General features: G+C 45.6%; 1 protein-coding gene across 2 annotated transcripts in view; it reads right to left on the bottom strand.

Annotated features, from left to right (window-relative positions):
* The window catches only part of dmd (dystrophin), a 586,555-nt gene that overhangs the window by 108,266 nt on the left and 457,553 nt on the right, over positions 1-20,736 (bottom strand). For both annotated transcript variants that reach the window (XM_061978041.1, XM_061978050.1), the window contains 2 exons: positions 10,076-10,344; positions 9,860-10,006 (listed from right to left, as the gene is read on the bottom strand). In XM_061978041.1, the coding sequence (XP_061834025.1) occupies positions 9,860-10,006; positions 10,076-10,344 (416 nt within the window). The remainder of the gene's footprint in view (positions 1-9,859; positions 10,007-10,075; positions 10,345-20,736) is intronic.

The raw sequence follows: 20,736 nt of genomic DNA, 5'->3' as shown, positions 1-20,736 counted from the left end.
ATTGTAAACAATGTGCAGATGTGAGGAGCTCCACAACCTGTGACGTCACGCTACTCGTCTGCTACTTCCGGTACAGACAAAGCTTTTTTATCAGCGACCAAAAGTTGCCAACTTTATCGTCGATGTTCTCTACTAAATCCTTTCAGCAAAAATATGACAATATCGCGAAATGATCAAGTATGACACATAGAATGGACCTGCTATCCCCGTTTGAATAAGAAAATCGCATTTCAGTAGGCCTTTAAAGTAAACTCCATCCATGGTATTAAAAAAATGAAAAATATCTGTCTAGGGTACACTTATTAATAATGAAAAATTACATTTATCTGCAATTAATATCGATTAATTTTGAGTTAACTATGAACAAACTACGATTAATCAAGATTCAATATTTTAATCGTTTGACAGCCCTAGTCTTAATACAAGAAAACCTTTAGTAGATCAGGTTCTATTTGTTTTAATATCATTTAAATTTTAACAAAAAAAAAACATGTTTATTTTGAGAAAGTTACAACATCCAAATGGTGCTGATTCATTGATATGGCCTGCATATACTGTACAAAACAAAAACTGTTTTATTCATTCCTATTCAATATGCATGTGTTAAGGAACATCTAAATCAGCACTGAATTAGTCTGATTTCTCAAATAGTTCCTTTTTTTTGTATTTTCACACAGACATGTTAAGTCCAAGTGTCCATGCATACTCTCAAATGCGACTACTGGTCATACGCCATGTGTCTCCCGTACACCGGGGGGCATTTATTCCATTTTAGTGCAGATAACTGAGACGACATCATTGGAGTGAAAGCGGTGACGTACAGAGCCGAGGCACATGATGTTGAGTGTGTCAGCACGCACACGCCGAGCCGAGAGCGCAAACAAGAAGAAACAGTGTTGAGAAGAAGAATGGCAAAACCCGGCAATTCCACTGGTTAATAAAGAGAGTGCATGAAGTGCAATATGGAGGTATTTGGGCTTCAAAATGATCGATAAAGATGAGGTTTTAAAACACGATCAAAACATACCTCGCCAAAGGTGGCATGATTGAAGTATTACAATCTTTGCTTCAAACTTAGCTAAACAATTAAATAACACAGTCAGATCGACAGGTAATATAGTTAACTTGCTTCCCCTGTGCACATTTAGATATGTAGATGCATACACAGCTGGTTGGCTTGTTGGCAATAATTAGCGCAGTCAAAACTGTGCGCGTAACGCAAACTAATCAAGTGAAATGACTGAATTTTGTAACAAATTCCTACTCTTTGTGTTTTATCTTTAACAATGTGTGTTATACCTGCTGCATGTCTTATCGGTATAGTTTCAGCTATAGTGTTGTTTTCAGAATTTAGTCATTTCGCTTAAAGCCAGACCATGTAGCAAACATAAATCATGACAAATTTAACACATTGTCAGTAATACTTTATATTCTATTCTAACCTAATCCTAAAGTATGGCAGACTATTAAAATTAAATTTTTTTTTTTGTAGTCCCTTCTATTTTGAAAAGCATCCAAAAGTACTGAAAACATTTTTTGGTACTGGTAGCAACATATTTGTGTCGGGACAATCCTACCTCAGTGTTAATTAAATAATAATAGCTGTGATTAACACATGGTTTCATATCCTTAGACAAGGTTGTTAACGAAAGTAGGTCAGGTGGTAAGATGATTAAAGGCCTACTGAAATGCGATTTTCTTATTTAAACGGGGATAGCAGGTCCATTCTATGTGTCATACTTGATCATTTCGCGATATTGCCATATTTTTGCTGAAAGGATTTAGTAGAGAACATCGACGATAAAGTTGGCAACTTTTGGTCGCTGATAAAAAAACCTTGCCTGTACCGGAAGTAGCAGACGATATGCGTGACGTCACAGGTTGTGGAGCTCCTCACATCTGCACATTGTTTACAATCATGGCCACCAGCAGCGAGAGCGATTCGGACCGAGAAAGCGACGATTTCCCCATTAATTTGAGCGAGGATGAAAGATTTGTGGATGAGGAAAGTGAGAATGAAGGACTAGAGGGCAGTGGGAGCGATTCAGATAGGGAAGATGCTGTGAGAGGCGGGTGGGACCTGATATTCAGCTGGGAATGACTAAAACAGTAAATAAACACATTAGCCACAACACAACCAGGCTTATATTTAATATGCCACAAATTAATCCCGCATAACAAACACCTCCCCCCTCCCGTCCATATAACCCGCCAATACAACTCAAACACCTGCACAACACACTCAATCCCACAGCCCAAAGTACCGTTCACCTCCCCAAAGTTCATACAGCACATATATTTCCCCAAAGTCCCCAAAGTCCCCAGAGTTACGTACGTGACATGCACATAGCGGCACGCACGATCAATGTTTGGAAGCCGCAGCTGCATGCGTACTCACGGTACCGCGTCTGCGCATCCAACTCAAAGTCCTCCTGGTAAGAGTCTCTGTTGTCCCAGTTCTCCACAGGCCAATGGTAAAGCTTGACTGTCATCTTCCGGGAATGTAAACAATGAAACACCGGCTGTGTTATCCGGCACAACAGTCAGGGGGTGCATTCTACGGTGGGGGTGCGTTATCCGGCACAACACCTGCCGCAATACACCGCTTCCCACCTACAGCTTTCTTCTTTGCTGTCTCCATTGTTCATTGAACAAATTGCAAAAGATTCACCAACACAGATGTCCAGAATACTGTGGAATTTTGCGATGAAAACAGACGACTTAATAGCTGGCCACCATTCTGTCCCAAAATGTCCTCTACAATCCGTGACGTCACGCGCTGACGTCATCGTAGGAGACGTTTTCAGCAGTATATTTTGCGCGAAATTTAAAATTGCACTTTAGTAAGCTAACCCGGCCGTATTGGCATGTGTTGCAATGTTAAGATTTCATCATTGATGTATAAACTATCAGACTGCGTGGTTGGTAGTAGTGGGTTTCAGTAGGCCTTTAATTCAGTGTTAATATTTGAGTTGGCCAGGAGGCCCCTCTGGAGTTGAAAAGTTGGGCCCCAAGGTAAAAAATGTTAAGAACCCCTCTCTGCCCTTATATAACATAAAAATATGGTTGACTAAATCAGTATGGAGATTAATTTTCTAATGCAAACTGCTGTTTTGATTTGATGGTGCCTAATGGTTTTCAGCATCCTGCAGGATATTCAACATGCTGTATCTCTGAAAGTGAGCTTGCAGTCATAGGTAATCATTATTATTCAGCCGGTTACAGAGTGCGGAAATTGCTGCACACAATTGCAGTAATATTTGTCATGAAATTAAAACCTTTCAAACGGGATGTGAGTTGATGCAAAGCCATCTGACGCACGAGGGCGTGGTCCCCTGCAGAGGCTGTCTGTATTAATCCCAATATGTCCCCGAGCGACACGAGGTACTTCAAGCTGATTACCACATTTTTGTATTCGGGTGTTGAAAAAAAGCGTGAATCATCAAAAGCGTCTCGTCTTTTCCGTGATCGACCACGTTGTAATCCATCTTGAGTGGAGGGCTCAGCTAATTAACCATCCATCTTCCCTCTTTAACACCAAGAAGAAGGCCTCATTAGCTGTAGAGGGGATGAGTGTCATGTGTGATGAGTTAAAGATGAGGACATTAAACTAACACACATGATTGTTCCTTTATGTTCACCTCACTTAATCCATTTGATGTCCAGTTGTTTTTTTCTTGTATCCATAGTAACCTGCTTGTACAAATAAATAAAAGCAAAAGGAATTTGGTGCAATTGTGCTGGCAAATCATCTTTGTTCTATTCAGAAAAGACTGTGATGATTGGAGTAAAGTTATGTCAGGGCTCCGTCCATCTCTGTCAGGCACACACACACACACACACACACACACACACACACACACACACACACACGCACACACACACACACGCACACACACACACACACACACACACACACACACACACACACACACACACACACACACACACACACACACACACACACGCCCCTGGAAAAAACACCACTGATGAGCAGCAAGAAAAAGTTTCGTCCATCATTTGGATAATGGATAATGTAATGTAATGGAAAATAAATCCAGAAAAACGCATCAAATAAAGGTTATATGTTTGTTTTGTTGAGGGAAAGGGTTGTCTGATTCCCTACCAACCAGCAAACACTCTGAACCCCATAGATGACTTACGTTTCAATGAAACCCACAAACGAGTCATGTGCCTTAAAGAAAGTACTGAAAGCCCGATTTACTAAAATCCAAACAACAAGTGCGAAATAGCATGTGCAAACTATAAAATTGTCTGTGGCCTTGTTGCGTGTGATCTACTGATAACAAGTGCAAAAGTGGTGCAAACTGCCCTACTTAAATGAGGTTTTTGCATGTACCGGTACCATTTCCCTCCATATTCATAGCGTCATATGTTCCAATTGTTTTGTTATATTGTTAAAAATGCAGCACACAAATACGATCTGGGCTATATTGAAGCGCAATCTCGACAAAGGCACCTCACTTCAGAACACCCAAGATGCGTTAATGGGGCTGTCTTGGTTTTGTGATGGTGCATCTGGAAGGATCCACGAAAAACAATAATGGTGCGAACGCAAAAATGACAGCACAACAAACACACAATGAGCAACACAAACAGCAACTTTCTTTAAGCAAGCTAAAGTGTCTCCAACCATCTCCTGGGGAACTCAACAGTGTCAAAACCTAACAATTCTGCATTTCATTTTACGTTTATAATAACTTAAGGCCTACTATAGCTCAGGGTCACGATTGCTGCTAGTAGAAGTAATTGCATTTAGTCACATGGTTTAAATATACAAACCCCGTTTCCATATGAGTTGGGAAATTGTGTTAGATGTAAATGTAAACGGAATACAATGATTTGCAAATCCTTTTCAACCCATATTCAATTGAATGCACTACAAAGACAAGATATTTGATGTTCAAACTCATAAACTTTATTTTTTTTTGCAAATAATAATTAACTTTCATGGCTGCAACACGTGCCAAAGTAGTTGGGAAAGGGCATGTTCACCACTGTGTTACATCACCTTTTCTTTTAACAACACTCTATAAACGATTGGGAACTGAGGAAACTAATTGTTGAAGCTTTGAAAGTGGAATTCTTTCCCATTCTTGTTTTATGTAGAGCTTCAGTCGTTCAACAGTCCGGGGTCTCCGCTGTCGTATTTTACGCTACATAATGCGCCACACATTTTCGATGGGAGACAGGTCTGGGCTGAAAGCGGGCACTCTTTTTTTACGAAGCCACGCTGTTGTAACACGTGCTGAATGTGGCTCGGCATTGTCTTGCTGAAATAAGCAGGGGCTTCCATGAAAAAGACGGCGCTTAGATGGCAGCATATGTTGTTCCAAAACCTGTATGTACCTTTCAGCATTAATGGTGCCTTCACAGATGTGTAAGTTACCCATGCCTTGGGCATTAATGCACCCCCATACCATCACAGATGCTGGCTTTTCAACTTTGCGTCGATAACAGTCTGGATGGTTCGCTTCCCCTTCGGATGACACGATGTCGAATATTTCCAAAAACAATTTGAAATGTGGACTCGTCAGACCACAGAACACTTTTCCACTTTGCATGACTCCATCTTAAAAGATCTCGAGCCCAGAGAAGCCGGGGCGTTTCTGGATGTTGTTGATAAATGGCTTTCGCTTTGCATAGTACAACTTTAACTTGCACTTACAGATGTAGCGACGAACTGTATTTAGTGACAGTGGTTTTCTGAAGTGTTCCTGAGCCCATGTGGTGATATCCTTTAGAGATTGATGTCGGTTTTTGATACAGTGCCGTCTGAAGGATCGAAGGTCACGGTCATTCAATGTTGGTTTCTGGCCATGCCGCTTACGTGGAGTGATTTCTCCAAATTCTCTGAAACTTTTGATGATATTATGGACCGTAGATGTTGAAATCCCTCAATTTCTTGCAATTGCACTTTGAGAAACGTTGTTCTTAAACTGTTTGACTATTTGCACACGCAGTTGTGGACAAAGGGGTGTACCTCGCCTCATCCTTTCTTGTAAAAGACTGAGCATTTTTGGGAAGCTGTTTTTATACCCAATCATGGCACCCACCTGTTCCCAATTTGCCTGCACACCTGTGGGATGTTCCAAATAAGTGTTTGATGAGCATTCCTCAACTTTATCACTATTTATTGCCACCTTTTCCAACTTCTTTGTCACGTGTTGCTGGCATCAAATTCTAAAGTTAATGATTATTTGCAAAAAACATTTTTTTATCAGTTTGAACATCCTAGGTGATGGTCCTAGGTGAGGGATACGACAAAGAGCAGCTCGAAGACCTCTATGAAGAACACGAACAGGGGACCCAGATTTCCTTTGCCCGGACGCGGGTCGCCGGGGCCCCCCTCTGGAGCCGGGCCCGGAGGTGGGGCACGATGGCGAGCGCCTGGTGGCCGGGCCTGTCCCCATGGGGCCCGGCCGGGCACAGCCCGAAGAGGCAACGTGGGTCCCCCCTCCAATGGGCTCACCACCCATAGCAGGGGCCATAGAGGTCGGGTGCAGTGTGAGCTGGGCGGAAGTCGAAGGCAGGGCACTTGGCGGTCCGATCCTCGGCTACATAAGCTAGCTCTTGGAAGGTGGAACGTCACCTCGCTGGGGGGGAAGGAGCCTGAGCTAGTGTGTGAGGTGGAGAAGTTCCGGCTAGATATAGTCGGACTCACTTCGACGCACAGCAAGGGCTCTGGAACCAGTTCTCTTGAGAGGGGCTGGACTCTCTTCCACTCAGGCATTGCCGGCAGCGAGAGGCAACGGGCTGGGGTGGCAATTCTTGTTGCCATGTTGGAGTTCAACCCGGTGGACGAGAGGGTAGCTTCCCTCCGCCTTCGGGTGGGGTGACGGGTCCTGACTGTTGTTTGCGCTTACGCGCCAAGCGGCAGCTCAGAGTACCCACCCTTTTTGAATTCGCTCGAGGGAGTACTGGAGAGTGCTACCCCGGGTGATTCCCTCGTTCTACTGGGGGACTTTAACGCTCATGTTGGCAACGACAGTGAAACCTGGAGAGGCGTGATTGGGAAGAATGGCCGCCCGGATCTGAACCCGAGTGGTATTTTGTTATTGGATTTTTGTGCTCGTCACAGATTGTCAATAACAAACACCATGTTCAAACATAAGGGTGTCCATATGTGCACTTGGCACCAGGACACCCTAGGCCGCAGTTCCATGATCGACTTTGTAGTTGTGTCATCGGATTTGCGGCCTCATGTTTTGGACACTCGGGTGAAGAGAGGGGAGGAGCTTTCTACCGATCACCACCTGGTGGTGAGTTGGCTGCGATGGTGGGGGAGGATGCCGGACAGACCTGGCAGGCCCAAATGCATTGTGAGGGTTTGCTGGGAACGTCTGGCAGAGTCTCCTGTCAGAGAGAGTTTCAATTCCCACCTCCAGAAGAACTTTGAACATGTCACGAGGGAGGCGCTGGACATTGAGTCCGAGTGGATGATGTTCCGTACCTCTATTGTCGACACGGCCGATTGGAGCTGTGGCCGCAAGGTGGTTGGTGCCTGTCGTGGCGGTAATCCTAGAACCCATTGGTGGACACCAGCGGTAAGGGATGCCGTCAAGCTGAAGAAAGAGTCGTATCGGGCTCTTTTGGCTCATAGGACTCCGGAGGCAGCAGACAGGTACCGACAGGCCAAGTGGTGTGCGGCTTCAGCGGTCGCGGAGGCAAAAACTCGGACATGGGAGGAGTTCGGGGAAGCCATGGAAAACGACTTCCGGGCGGCTTAGAAGCGATTCTGGACCACCATCTTCCGCCTCAGGAAGGGGAAGCAGTGCAATGTCAACACCGTGTATGGTGGGGTTGGTGTTCTGCTGACCTCGACTGCGGGTGTTGTGGATCGGTGGAGGGAATACTTCGAAGACCTCCTCAATCCTACCCGCACGTCTTCCTATGAGGAAGCAGTGCCTGGGGAATCTGTGGTGGGCTCTTCTATTTCTGGGGCTGAGGTTGCCGAGGTAGTTAAAAAGCTCCTCTGTGGCAAGGCCTCGGGGGTGGATGAGATCCGCCCGGAGTTCCTTAAGGCTCTGGATGTTGTGGGGCTGTCTTGGTTGACAAGACTCTGCAACATCGCGTGGACATCGGGGGCGGTACCTCTGGATTGGCAGACCGGGGTGGTGGTTCCTCCCTTTAAGAAGGGGCACCGGCGGGTGTGTTCCAACTATCGTGGGATCACACTCCTCAGCCTTCCCGGTAAGGTCTATTCAGGTGTACTGGAGAGGAGGCTACGCCGGATAGTTGAACCTCGGATTCAGGAGGAACAGTGTGGTTTTCGTCCTGGTCATGGAACTGTGGACCAGCTCTATACTCTCGGCAGGGTCCTTGAGGGTGCATGGGAGTTTGCCCAACCAGTCTACATGTGCTTTGTGGACTTGGAGAAGGCATTCGACCGTGTACCCCGGGAAGTCCTGTGGGGAGTGCTCAGAGAGTATGGGGTGACGGACTGTCTTATTGTGGCGGTCTGCTCCCTGTCTAATCAGTGTCAGAGCTTGGTCCGCATTGCCGGCAGTAAGTCGGACCCGTTTCCAGTGAGGGTTGGACTCCGCCAAGGCTGCCCTTTGTCACCGATTCTGTTCATAACCTTTATAGACAGAATTTCTAGGCGCAGTCAGGGAGTTGAGGGTATCTGGTTTGGTGGCTGCAGGATTAGGTCTCTGCTATTTGCAGATGATGTGGTCCTGATGGCTTCATCTGGCCGGATCTGCAGCTCTCACTGGATCGGTTCGCAGCCGAGTGTGAAGCGACTGGGATGGGAATCAGCACCTCCAAGTCCGAGTCCATAGTTCTCGCCCGGAAAAGGGTGGAGTGCCATCTCCGGGTTGGGGAGGAGATCTTACCCCAAGTGGAGGAGTTCAAGTACCTCGGAGTCTTGTTCACGAGTGAGGGAAGAGTGGATCGTGAGATCGACAGGCGGATCGGTGCTTAGGCTGCTGCCCCCGCAACCCGACCTCGGATAAGCGGAAGAAGATGGATGGATGGATGGGTTTGAACATCAAATATGTTGTCTTTTTAGCATATTCAACTGAATATGGGTTGAAAATGATTTGCAAATCATTGTATTCCATTTATATTTACATCTAACACAATTTCCCAACTCACATGGAAACAGGGTTTGTAATTCGGAAGTGAATACTTTGGGGCGGAGTGGCTCGGTTGGTAGAGTGACCGTGCCAACAACTTGAGGGTTCCAGGTTCGATCCCTGCTTCCGCCATCCTAGTCACTGCCGTTGTGCCTTTGAGCAAGACACGTTGCCCACCTGCTCCCAATTCCAGCCACACTGGTTTAAAGGTAGCTTAAAATATGTAAATAATGGGTTTCACTATGTAAAGCGCTTTGAGTCTTTCGAGAAAAAGCGCTGTATAAATATAATTCAACTCTATACTTCGTGTGGTCCAGCCTCACTCAGACTCTACCTCCAGCAGCCCTTTTTTACCATGTTGAATATCATTCAACTTTTCAAATCCCTTTTCTGTGATGCACTGCCATCAGAAGAGCCTCCCTTACACCTGGGAGACTAGAATCAAGGTACAAAAGTTAATTAAAAACAAAACAAAAGTGGCGTTGTCTTTCCTCAGTGTAGCGACACACAACAATTATATTTTTCTGCCAATGTATTCTTCCGCCAAGCATGCGTAACTAGTTCTCTTTCTCTTTCTGTACAGTATTGATAATTCATTGGAATGTGTCATAACCATGAAGCGTCATAATACAAAACACTGCGACGAAAAATGTTGCAATACCAAATATCATAATACGGAATGTTGTAACAAGAGCAGTTGAGCACACCCTGTATCTCAATATTGCAAAAGCAAATTTTGTAAAGAGCGTCATGGGTACCTGCAACAGTTTCCAGCGTGTGTTGAGATCTTCGATGCGTTCCAGATTGTTTGTTGAGAGCTGGAGCTCAGGCGGACCAAAAGTGGATGCCAACTGGTTCATGTGGACAACGTCCTCGTAAATAGGAGCGATTTCTTCCTGGAACTCCTAGATCAAACAAACACAGTGAAGTATTTTAGAGTAACAATTGTCGTGTGTAAAAATCTCATTCTCCACCTTGACTCTTTCTATGTGCTCTGGCAGAGAGTCGATGAGAAGTTCTCCGACCGGCTCCCAAGCCTCCTTCACCATCTCTGCCTGCCTTAGCTGACCGTCCACAAGGTCCTGCGTCTCCTGGAGCTCAATCAGCCGCTTCAGAGCCGCCTCAAGCCTCCTCAGCCAAACAGCAGAGTCGTTATTGAGCCGCTCCCAGCTGGTCATCACATTGTCCGCTTCCTTGCGCAGGATTCGCCCGACATTTTGGGCACGCTCCTCGGGGCTGATGTCTAAGGATCAAGTAATCATAATGATACAGAATACACAGAGTAAACTAAGACTCTGCAAAGAAATGAAAATGACAAAGACTGGTCATATGTTGGCTCTGTCTCAAAACCAACACTTTTTGTCAGTACACTTCAACAAGTATACTGTGTACATTGCTGAGTGATCACATTTTGACAAAGTTGTGATTTCCCTAATCTATTATTGATGTTGTTGACTTACTGTAAAGAATAGTAACAAGATTTACCCTAGGGCTATTGAACTAAATTGCTTTGGGGGCCACATTTCCAGAAAGCTAAGGATCGGTGGGCCGGACTGTGTCTTATTTTGTATATTCTAAAGAACCAGCTTCCTCTACAGTTGTCACATTGGGGTCACATGTTAATGTGCGGATCGTTTTCCCAGGATGCAGACGGAACTCCGGAGGCAGCGTGCAGGTAAGACAATGATTTATTTACCATAATTCAGTCAGTAAATACAAATCAAACAGAAAAGCATGCCGATAGCATGGGAAGCTATGGCGAAGCTTAGTCCAAAAATAGGAATCACAAAGGTGTTCACACGTAACTTGTTGCATGGAGCAAACAAGACAGCCAGACTGAGTGTGGCGAAAAGTAGGAATGAGTAGCTTTCTGATTAGTGCCAGGGAGCAGGTGAGCTTCCCGAACACTAATCAGAGGCAGGTGAAAATAATCAGCACCCATGGCAACCAACAACACACAAACCCAGGGGTGCTGAAACAGAACTAAGGGAGTCTTTAACTAAACAAAAACAGTATACAATAGATTTTAGTCTATTTATTTTGTCAGCGTTACAGGAGTGTTTTGCTGTTTTTCAGGACCTTCTGCAAAAAAAGCTGTCTAAAAATAATCTATTATGACAGCCCTGCAGGGTTTGTAAGAATTTTTTTTTTTTTAACTTGCAGGCCACCAGTTGAACAGTTGAATAGCACAAATGAGGAAAAAGAGAGGACCTAAATGGAACCTTTACGAACAACACTACTACAGTTAAAGAAGTTGAACAAATGACTACTTGCTCCATCTGAAGTAAACAAACTACAGCAACACCTTAGTTACATAAATCACATGAGGAAAAAATGCGTAAATGTCAAAAAGGAGAGGACTTAAAAGGTAGCCTTGAGGAACGCCTCACTTATATAAATCAGTGTGGACCCCAGTGTTCTAGGCTTGCTAGCAAGGTTAAAATGTCAACGGAAGGATCTGACGATGTGTTTACAGTGGTCGAAGTTCCTCTATATAACAGGAGCACTTAAGTGTTTTAGGAACTTACTGCAGAAATATTAGTCTCCCAAGGCTTTAACTGAACTTGGGGGCCGGTATGGAGTCATTTGGCCATCGGGCAGCCAGTTCAATAGCCCTGATTTACCCACTTCTTCTCTCCTTTTTGATTGTGAATTGCAAACACTTTAGTTAATCACTGCCCTACCAGTACAAGTGGGCAATTATTGAAGGCGGTAACTGAGTGTACAGCACTTACAAACCCCGTTTCCATATGAGTTGGGAATTTGTGTTGAATGTAAATATAAACGGAATACAGTGATTTGCAAATCATTTTCAACCCATATTCAGTTGAATATGCTACAAAGACAACATATTTGATGTTCAAACTGATAAACATTTTTTTTTTTTTGCAAATAATCATTAACTTTAAAATTTGATGCCAGCAACACGTGACAAAGAAGTTGGGAAAGGTGGCAATAAATACTGATAAAGTTGAGGAATGCTCATCAAACACTTATTTGGAACATCCCACAGGTGAACAGGCAAATTGGGAACAGGTGGTTGCCATGATTGGGTATAAAAGTAGATTCCATGAAATGCTCAGTCATTCACAAACAAGGCGAGGGTCACCACTTTGTCAACAAATGCGTGAGCAAATTGTTGAACAGTTTAAGAAAAATCTTTCTCAACCAGCTATTGCAAGGAATTTAGGGATTTCACCATCTACGGTCTGTAGATGGTGAAATCAAAGGGTTCAGAGAATCTGGAGAAATCACTGCACGTAAGCAGCTAAGCCCGCGACCTTCAATCCCTCAGGCTGTACTGCATCAACAAAGTACATCAGTGTGTAAAGGATATCACCACATGGGCTCAGGAACACTTCATAAACCCACTGTCAGTAACTACAGTTGTTCGCTACATCTGTAAGTGCAAGTTAAAACTCTCCTATGCAAGGCGAAAACCGTCTATCAACGGTTTTCAACGGAAATCACAACCCAGAAACGCCGTCCGCTTCGCTGGGCCTGAGCTCATCTAAGATGGACTGATACAAAGTGGAAAAGTGTTCTGTGGTCTGACAAGTCCACATTTCAAATTGTTTTTGGAAACTGTGGACTTCGTGTCCTCCGGACCAAAGAGGAAAAGAACCATCCGGATTGTTATAGGCAGCATCTGTGATGGTATGGGGGTGTATTAGTGCCCAAGACATGGGTAACTTACACATCTGTGAAGGCGCCATTAATGCTGAAAGGTACATACAGGTTTTGGAGCAACATATGTTGCCATCCAAGCAACGTTACCATGGCCAAGCCACGTGTTACATCAACATGGCTTCATAGTAAAAGAGTGCGGGTACTAGACTGGCCTGCCTGTAGTCCAGACCTGTCTCCCATTGAAAATGTGTGGCGCCATATGAAGCCTAAAATACCACAACGGAGACCCCCGGACTGTTGAACAACTTAAGCTGTACATCAAGCAAGAATGGGAAAGAATTCCACCTGAGAAGCTTAAAAAATGTGTTTCCTCAGTTTCCAAACGTTTACTGAGTGTTGTTAAAAGGAAAGGCCATGTAACACAGTGGTGAACATGCCCTTTCCCAACTACTTTGGCACGTGTTGCAGCCATGAAATTTTAAGTTACCGGTAATTATTATTTGCAAAAAAAAAAAAAAAGTTTATGAGTTTGAACATCAAACATAATGTCTTTGTAGTGCATTCAATTGAATATGGGTTGAAAATGGTTTGCAAATCATTGTATTCCGTTTATATTTACATCTAACACAATTTCCCAACTCATATGGAAACAGGGTTTGTAATACTCAGACACCATTCGGGGCATTTTGAGAAGGTTATGATACTCCACTGCATTTTGCCATACTTCTTATCATGAATGCCCTTATGCACTAAGAAAATGTGGGCCTGATTTATTAAAGGTTTGCGTAGACTAAAACATTTGCAAACTTGATAGCGCACGCAAACGTGATTAATACTAAACTTGTGCTTGAGGATTTTGTCTCTCACGTGAGCAGAATGAGGAACACAATCCATTTAGCTTGTCTGTCTTCATGAATAAGCAGAATATATGCTGATCATCCAAACGCCCACATTACTGTGAGGAGAAGATGCAAATACAATCATTCAGCACACGCAGTGAGATCTATCAAGGCTGATCACTGTTACATGAATCCTCCGTCGACGTGTGTGTGGCAACATATTTGGACTGTCATAAATAAAAAATACATCCATCCATTAATTTTTCTGCTGCTTGTCCCTTTCGTGGTCGCACTTGGGCAGAAGACAGGGTACACCCTGGATAAGTTAAAAAGAAGGGACAAGCGGTAGAAAAATGGATGGATGGATATTGTTAATTCAGCCATATGATTTTATAATCCTATAGCTGCTGGATGACTGAAGGGGCAGAATAAAAACAATTCAACTGATGCTTTTTGGTGTCTGCAAGCATTTTAGTTTTTTTTCATGCCGTTCATTTTCTTCCAAATCTCCCCAAGCTTGTCTCAATCGTTTGTGTTGCAAACATTTTCGTTTGTGCCGTTACGTTTTTTAAATTACTCTACAGTACATTTTCTGACTTGTGATGTCATCCAGCCCCCTCACCTTGTCCAAATCACCTCAAAGTCGCTTCATTTGTTTGTGCTACGTATGTCTGGCAAACATTTGTGGTCTAACTATTATAGTTTTTAAGTTATTAACGTTCCAATATTTATAACCAGCCCCCCAACCATGACAAAACCTCCCCAAACCAGTACCAATTGTTTGTTCTAGGTTTATGCTGGTTTGTGCTGCAAACATTTTTGGTCTTTAGTCTTTAAATTATAAACCTTTTAAAGTTGTACATTATTAACGTGTATAGATCATAACGAGACCCTAGCTATGTCAAAATCTCCCCAAACGTGCCCCAGTTAATAAAGTTGTATTATTTTGTCAATGTTATTAACCATGACTAAACCCAAACTGGTCCTATTTCTTTATGCTATGTTTGTGCAGCAAAAATATTTGTAGCACAAACTCGTATAATTTTTAAATTAATAACGTTTTGTGAATCACTTGTGTGAAGTTGGCCCTCCCACCTTTTCCAAATCTCCCCAAACCTGTCCCAATCAATTCTGCTATGTTTGTGCTGCAAACATTTTCGTTTGTGCTTTTACGGATTTTAAGTTTCTAACGTTTTATGGTATTAATGTGTAAATAACGTGTTATTAATCATCACTGAACTCCAACTATGTCAAAATCTCCCCCAACATCTCCCATTTGTTTGTGCTTGTCTGTGCTGTAACAATTTTTGGTTTATCATAATTTTGAAGCTCCATCCATACATCCATTTTCTATTGCTTGTCCCTCTCAAGGTCACAGGGGTTTCTTGAGCCTATCCCAGCTGCATTCAGGCGGGAGGCAGAGTACAACCTGGACAAGTCGCCACCTCGTTGCATCATTTTTAAGTTATAAACGTTTAAAGGGGAACTGCACTTTTTTTGGAAGTTTGCTTATCATTCACAATCATTGTGAGATACAAGAACACACATTTTTCAGGATCCTAAAGATGACAAAAAACGCTTGCAAGATGTGGCTAATGGGCGAAAACGAGCCTCTTTTTGAGTCTTTCTCGCAATCTCCGGGTCAAAGTTAAATGTCAAAGTTGACCAACTTCTTAGTTTATGGCCATAAACTTCCATTATATACAAGTGAGAGGCCATTTTTATAATTTACAGTAGAACTAACTTTTACCAACTCAGAGGCGATGCAGCAGCTGCAGTGTATAGTTGGGGCAGCCGTGCCAGCAACTTGAGGGTTCCAGGTGTGATCCCCGCTGCCGCCATGCTAGTCATTGCCGTTGTGTCCTTGGGCAAGATAGTTTTCCCACCTGCTCTCAGTGCCACCCACACTGGTTTAAATGTTACTTAGATATTGGGTTTCACTATGTAAAGCGCTTTGAGTTACTAGAGAAAAGCGCTATAGAAATATAATTCACTTCACTATCTCTATGTGATTAAGGCGCCACTGTAAGTAGTACCTTGGCGTTAACGCATAAAAATAACAATATCCCTCATACTTGGTTAATATGCAGGTTACGATATGTAAATGGGGTATTGTTAGTGGTTTGTAGATGTTTTTAAGAGGGTTTCATGGCAGTTTTAGAGTACTCCCATTAGCTGCAATATTATCCAGTTCGTACTTGCCGTTATTTACAAATTAGAATGCATTAAAAAAAAACAACATGTTTTTGTCTCACATCGGGATTGTGAATCATAGGCAAAATTCCAAAAAGTGCACTTGGCTTAAAGGCCTACTGAAATGCGATTTTCTTATTTAAACGGGGATAGCAGGTCCATTCTATGTGTCATACTTGATCATTTCGCGATATTGCCATATTTTTGCTTAAAGGATTTAGTAGAGAATATCGACGATAAAGTTCGCAACTTTTGGTCGCTGATAAAAAAGTCTTGCCTCTACCGGAAGTAGCAGACAATATGCGCGTGACGTCACAGGTTGTGGAGCTCCTCACATCTGCACATTGTTTACAATCATGGCCACCAGCAGCGAGAGCGATTCGGACCGAGAAAGCGACGATTTCCCCATTAATTTGAGCGAGGATGAAAGATTTGTGGATGAGGAAAGTGAGAGTGAAGGACTAGAGGGCAGTGGGAGCGATTCAGATAGGGAAGATGCTGTGAGAGGCGGGTGGGACCTGATATTCAGCTGGGAATGACTAAAACAGTAAATAAACACAAGACATATATACTCTATTAACCACAACACAACCAGGCTTATATTTAATATGCCACAAATTAATTCCGCATAACAAACACCTCCCCCCTCCTGTCCATATAACCCGCCAATACAACTCAAACACCCGCACAACACACTCAATCCCACAGCCCAAAGTACCGTTCACCTCCCCAAAGTTCATACAGCACATATATTTCCCCAAAGTCCCCAAAGTTACGTACGTGACATGCACATAGCGGCACGCACGTACGGGCAAGCGATCAAATGTTTGAAAGCTGCAGCTGCGTACTCACGGTACCGCGTCTGCGTATCCAACTCAAAGTCCTCCTGGTAAGAGTCTCTGTTGTCCCAGTTCTCCACAGGCCAATGGTAAAGCTTGACTGTCATCTTTCGGGAATGTAAACAATGAAACAACGGCTGTGTTTGTGTTGCTGCAGCCGGCCGCAATACACCGCTTCCCACCTACAGCTTTCTTCTTTGCTGTCTCCATTGTTCATTGAACAAATTGCAAAAGATTCACCAACACAGATGTCCAGAATATTGTGGAATTTTGCGATGAAAACAGACGACTTAATAGCTGGCCACCATGCTGTCCCAAAATGTCCTCTACAATCCGTGACGTCACGCGCAGGCGTCATCATACCGAAACGTTTTCAGCAGGATATTTCGGCGCAAAATTTTAAATTGCACTTTAGTAAGCTAACCCGGCCGTATTGGCATGTGTTGCAATGTTAAGATTTCATCATTGATATATAAACTATCAGACTGTGTGGTCGGTAGTAGTGGGTTTCAGTAGGCCTTTACGTACTTTAAAATGCGTGTGTGAGACATAATTAGGGCATAAGCCTGGATTGTGTTGCAAATGAACAATGGCAGAAAGGTTTTGGAAAGGGTGTGTTAATGGTAAGTGAGAAAATGGACATTTATGGGCAGATTTTTGACATTGACTGGAGTGTCCAGAACCGAATCCCAGCAAAAGGCGGATCTACAGTGCAAATAAGACTCATAAAAGCTGCTGATAACTGCACATTCACATGTATCTGCTTGTTATTGGTGGCGATTAGTTCAGTGTCGGTGATGACCGTTACCGTTGTTGTCATCTGGGATTATCATTGTTGTACATGATGATACCAACTCATCATCAACCCCTCTCTGATCCCATGTTCTCTCTTCTCTCTCCTCTGTCTCTCTGTCTTGTTCTAACAGGTCGAGACAGGGAATTTTTCCTTGCCCGGAGTGTGGTTCAGTTGGTTCTCTTTAATGCATGAAGATCGTGTTTGTTGACCTGCCCCATGTGTAAATGCCTTGAAATAACTTCTGTTATGAATTGTGTACTCCTCTCTGAGCTGCCACCTTAACGTGGTAGAGGAGTTTGCGTGTCTTAATGATCCTAGGAGCTATGTTGTCCGGGGGCTTTATGCCCCCTGGTAGGGTCTCCCAAGACAAACTGGTCCTAGGTGAGGGACCAGACAAAGAGCAGCTCGAAGACCTCCATGAAAGATAAAAACAAAGGACCCAGATTTCCCTCGCCCGGACGCGGGTCACCGGGGTCCCCCTCTGGAGCCAGGCCCGGAGGTGGGGCACGATGGCGAGCGCCTGGTGGCCGGGCCTGTCCCCATGGGGCCCGGCCGGGCACAGCCCGAAGAGGCAACGTGGGTCCCCCCTCCAATGGGCTCACCACCCATAGCAGGGGTCATAGAGGTCGGGTGCGATGTGAGCTGGGCGGCAGCCGAAGGCAGGGCACTTGGCGGTCCGATCCTCGGCTACAGAAGCTAGCTCTTGGGACGTGGAACGTCACCTCGCTGGGGGGTAAGGAGTCTGAGCTAGTGCGCGAGGTGGAGAAGTTCCGGCTAGATATAGTCGGACTCACTTCGACGCACAGCAAGGGCTCTGGAACCAGTTCTCTCGAGAGGGGCTGGACTCTCTTCCACTCTGGCGTTGCCGGCAGTGAGAGGCGACGGGCTGGGTTGGCAATTCTTGTTTCCCCCCGGCTCAGAGCCTGTACATTGGAGTTCAACCCGGTGGACGAGAGGGTAGCTTCCCTCCGCCTTCGGGTGGGGTGACGGGTCCTGACTGTGGTTTGCGCTTACGCGCCAAACCGCAGCTCAGAGTACCCACCCTTTTTGGATTCACTCGAGGGAGTACTTGAGAGTGCTCCCCCGGGTGATTCCCTCGTTCTACTGGGGGACTTCAATGCTCAGGTTGGCAGCGACAGTGAAACCTGGAGAGGCGTGATTGGGAAGAATGGCTGCCCGGATCTGAACCCGAGCGGTGTTTTGTTATTGGACTTTTGTGCCCGTCACAGATTGTCCATAACGAACACCATGTTCAAACATAAGGGTGTCCATATGTGCACTTGGCACCAGGACACCCTAGGCCGCAGTTCCATGATCGACTTTGTAGTTGTGTCATCGGATTTGCGGCCTCATGTTTTGGACACTCGGGTGAAGAGAGGGGCAGAGCTTTCTACCGATCACCACCTGGTGGTGAGTTGGCTGCGATGGTGGGGGAGGATGCCGGACAGACCTGGCAGGCCCAAACGCATTGTGAGGGTTTGCTGGGAACGTCTGGCAGAGTCTCCTGTCAGAGAGAGTTTCAATTCCCACCTCCGGAAGAACTTTGAACATGTCACGAGGGAGGTGCTGGACATTGAGTCCGAATGGACCATGTTCCGCGCCTCTATTGTCGAGGCGGCTGATTGGAGCTGTGGCCGCAAGGTAGTTGGTGCTTGTCGTGGCGGTAATCCTAGAACCCGTTGGTGGACACCGGCGGTGAGGGATGCCGTCAAGCTGAAGAAGGAGTCCTATCGGGTTCTTTTGGCTCATAGGACTCCTGAGGCAGCGGACAGGTACCGACAGGCCAAGCGGTGTGCGGCTTCAGCGGTCGCAGAGGCAAAAACTCGGACATGGGAGGAGTTCGGGGAAGCCATGGAAAACGACTTCCGGACGGCTTCGAAGCAATTCTGGACCACCATCCGCCGCCTCAGGAAGGGGAAGCAGTGCACTATCAACACCGTGTATGGCGGGGATGGTGTTCTGCTGACCTCGACTGCGGATGTTGTGGATCGGTGGAGGGAATACTTCGAAGACCTCCTCAATCCCACCAACACGTCTTCCTATGAGGAAGCAGTGCCTGGGGAGTCTGTGGTGGGCTCTCCTATTTCTGGGGATGAGGTTGCTGAGGTAGTTAAAAAGCTCCTCGGTGGCAAGGCCCCAGGGGTAGATGAGATCCGCCCGGAGTTCCTTAAGGCTCTGGATGCTGTGGGGCTGTCTTGGTTGACAAGACTCTGCAGCATCGCGTGGACATCGGGGGCGGTACCTCTGGATTGGCAGACCGGGGTGGTGGTTCCTCTCTTTAAGAAGGGGAACCGGAGGGTGTGTTCTAACTATCGTGGGATCACACTCCTCAGCCTTCCCGGTAAGGTCTATTCAGGTGTACTGGAGAGGAGGCTACGCCGGATAGTCGAACCTCGGATTCAGGAGGAACAGTGTGGTTTTCGTCCTGGTCGTGGAACTGTGGACCAGCTCTATACTCTCGGCAGGGTCCTTGAGGGTGCATGGGAGTTTGCCCAACCAGTCTACATGTGTTTTGTGGACTTGGAGAAGGCATTCGACCGTGTCCCTCGGGAAGTCCTGTGGGGAGTGCTCAGAGAGTATGGGGTAACGGACTGTCTGATTGTGGCGGTCCGCTCCCTGTATGCTCGGTGCCAGAGCTTGGTCCGCATTGCCGGCAGTAAGTCGGACACTTTTCCAGTGAGGGTTGGACTCCGCTAAGGCTGCCCTTTGTCACCGATTCTGTTCATAACTTTTATGGACAGAATTGCTAGGCGCAGTCAAGGCGTTGAGGGGATCTGGTTTGGTGGCTGCAGGATTAGGTCTCTGTTTTTTGCAGATGATGTGGTCCTGATGGCTTCATCTGGCCAGGATCTTCAGCTCTCACTGGATCGGTTCGCAGCCGAGTGTGAAGCGACTGGGATGAGAATCAGCACCTCCAAGTCCGAGTCCATGGTTCTCGCCCGGAAAAGGGTGGAGTGCCATCTCCGGGTTGGGGAGGAGATCTTGCCCCAAGTGGAGGAGTTCAAGTACCTCGGAGTCTTGTTCACGAGTGAGGGAAGAGTGGATCGTGAGATCGACAGGCGGATCGGTGCGGCGTCTTCAGTAATGCGGACGCTGTATCGATCCGTTGTGGTGAAGAAGGAGCTGAGCCGGAAGGCAAAGCTCTCAATTTACCGGTCGATCTACGTTCCCATCCTCACCTATGGTCATGAGCTTTGGGTTATGACCGAAAGGACAAGATCACGGGTACAAGCGGCCGAAATGAGTTTCCTCCGCCGGGTGGCGGGCCTCTCCCTTAGAGATAGGGTGAGAAGCTCTGCCATCCGGGGGGAGCTCAAAGTAAAGCCGCTGCTCCTCCA

Source organism: Nerophis lumbriciformis, linkage group LG01 (assembly GCF_033978685.3).
Source record: "Nerophis lumbriciformis linkage group LG01, RoL_Nlum_v2.1, whole genome shotgun sequence".
Taxonomy (NCBI): Eukaryota; Metazoa; Chordata; class Actinopteri; order Syngnathiformes; family Syngnathidae; genus Nerophis; species Nerophis lumbriciformis.
Note: the sequence above shows the minus strand (reverse complement) of the source record. Positions and strands in the feature narration are given on the sequence as shown.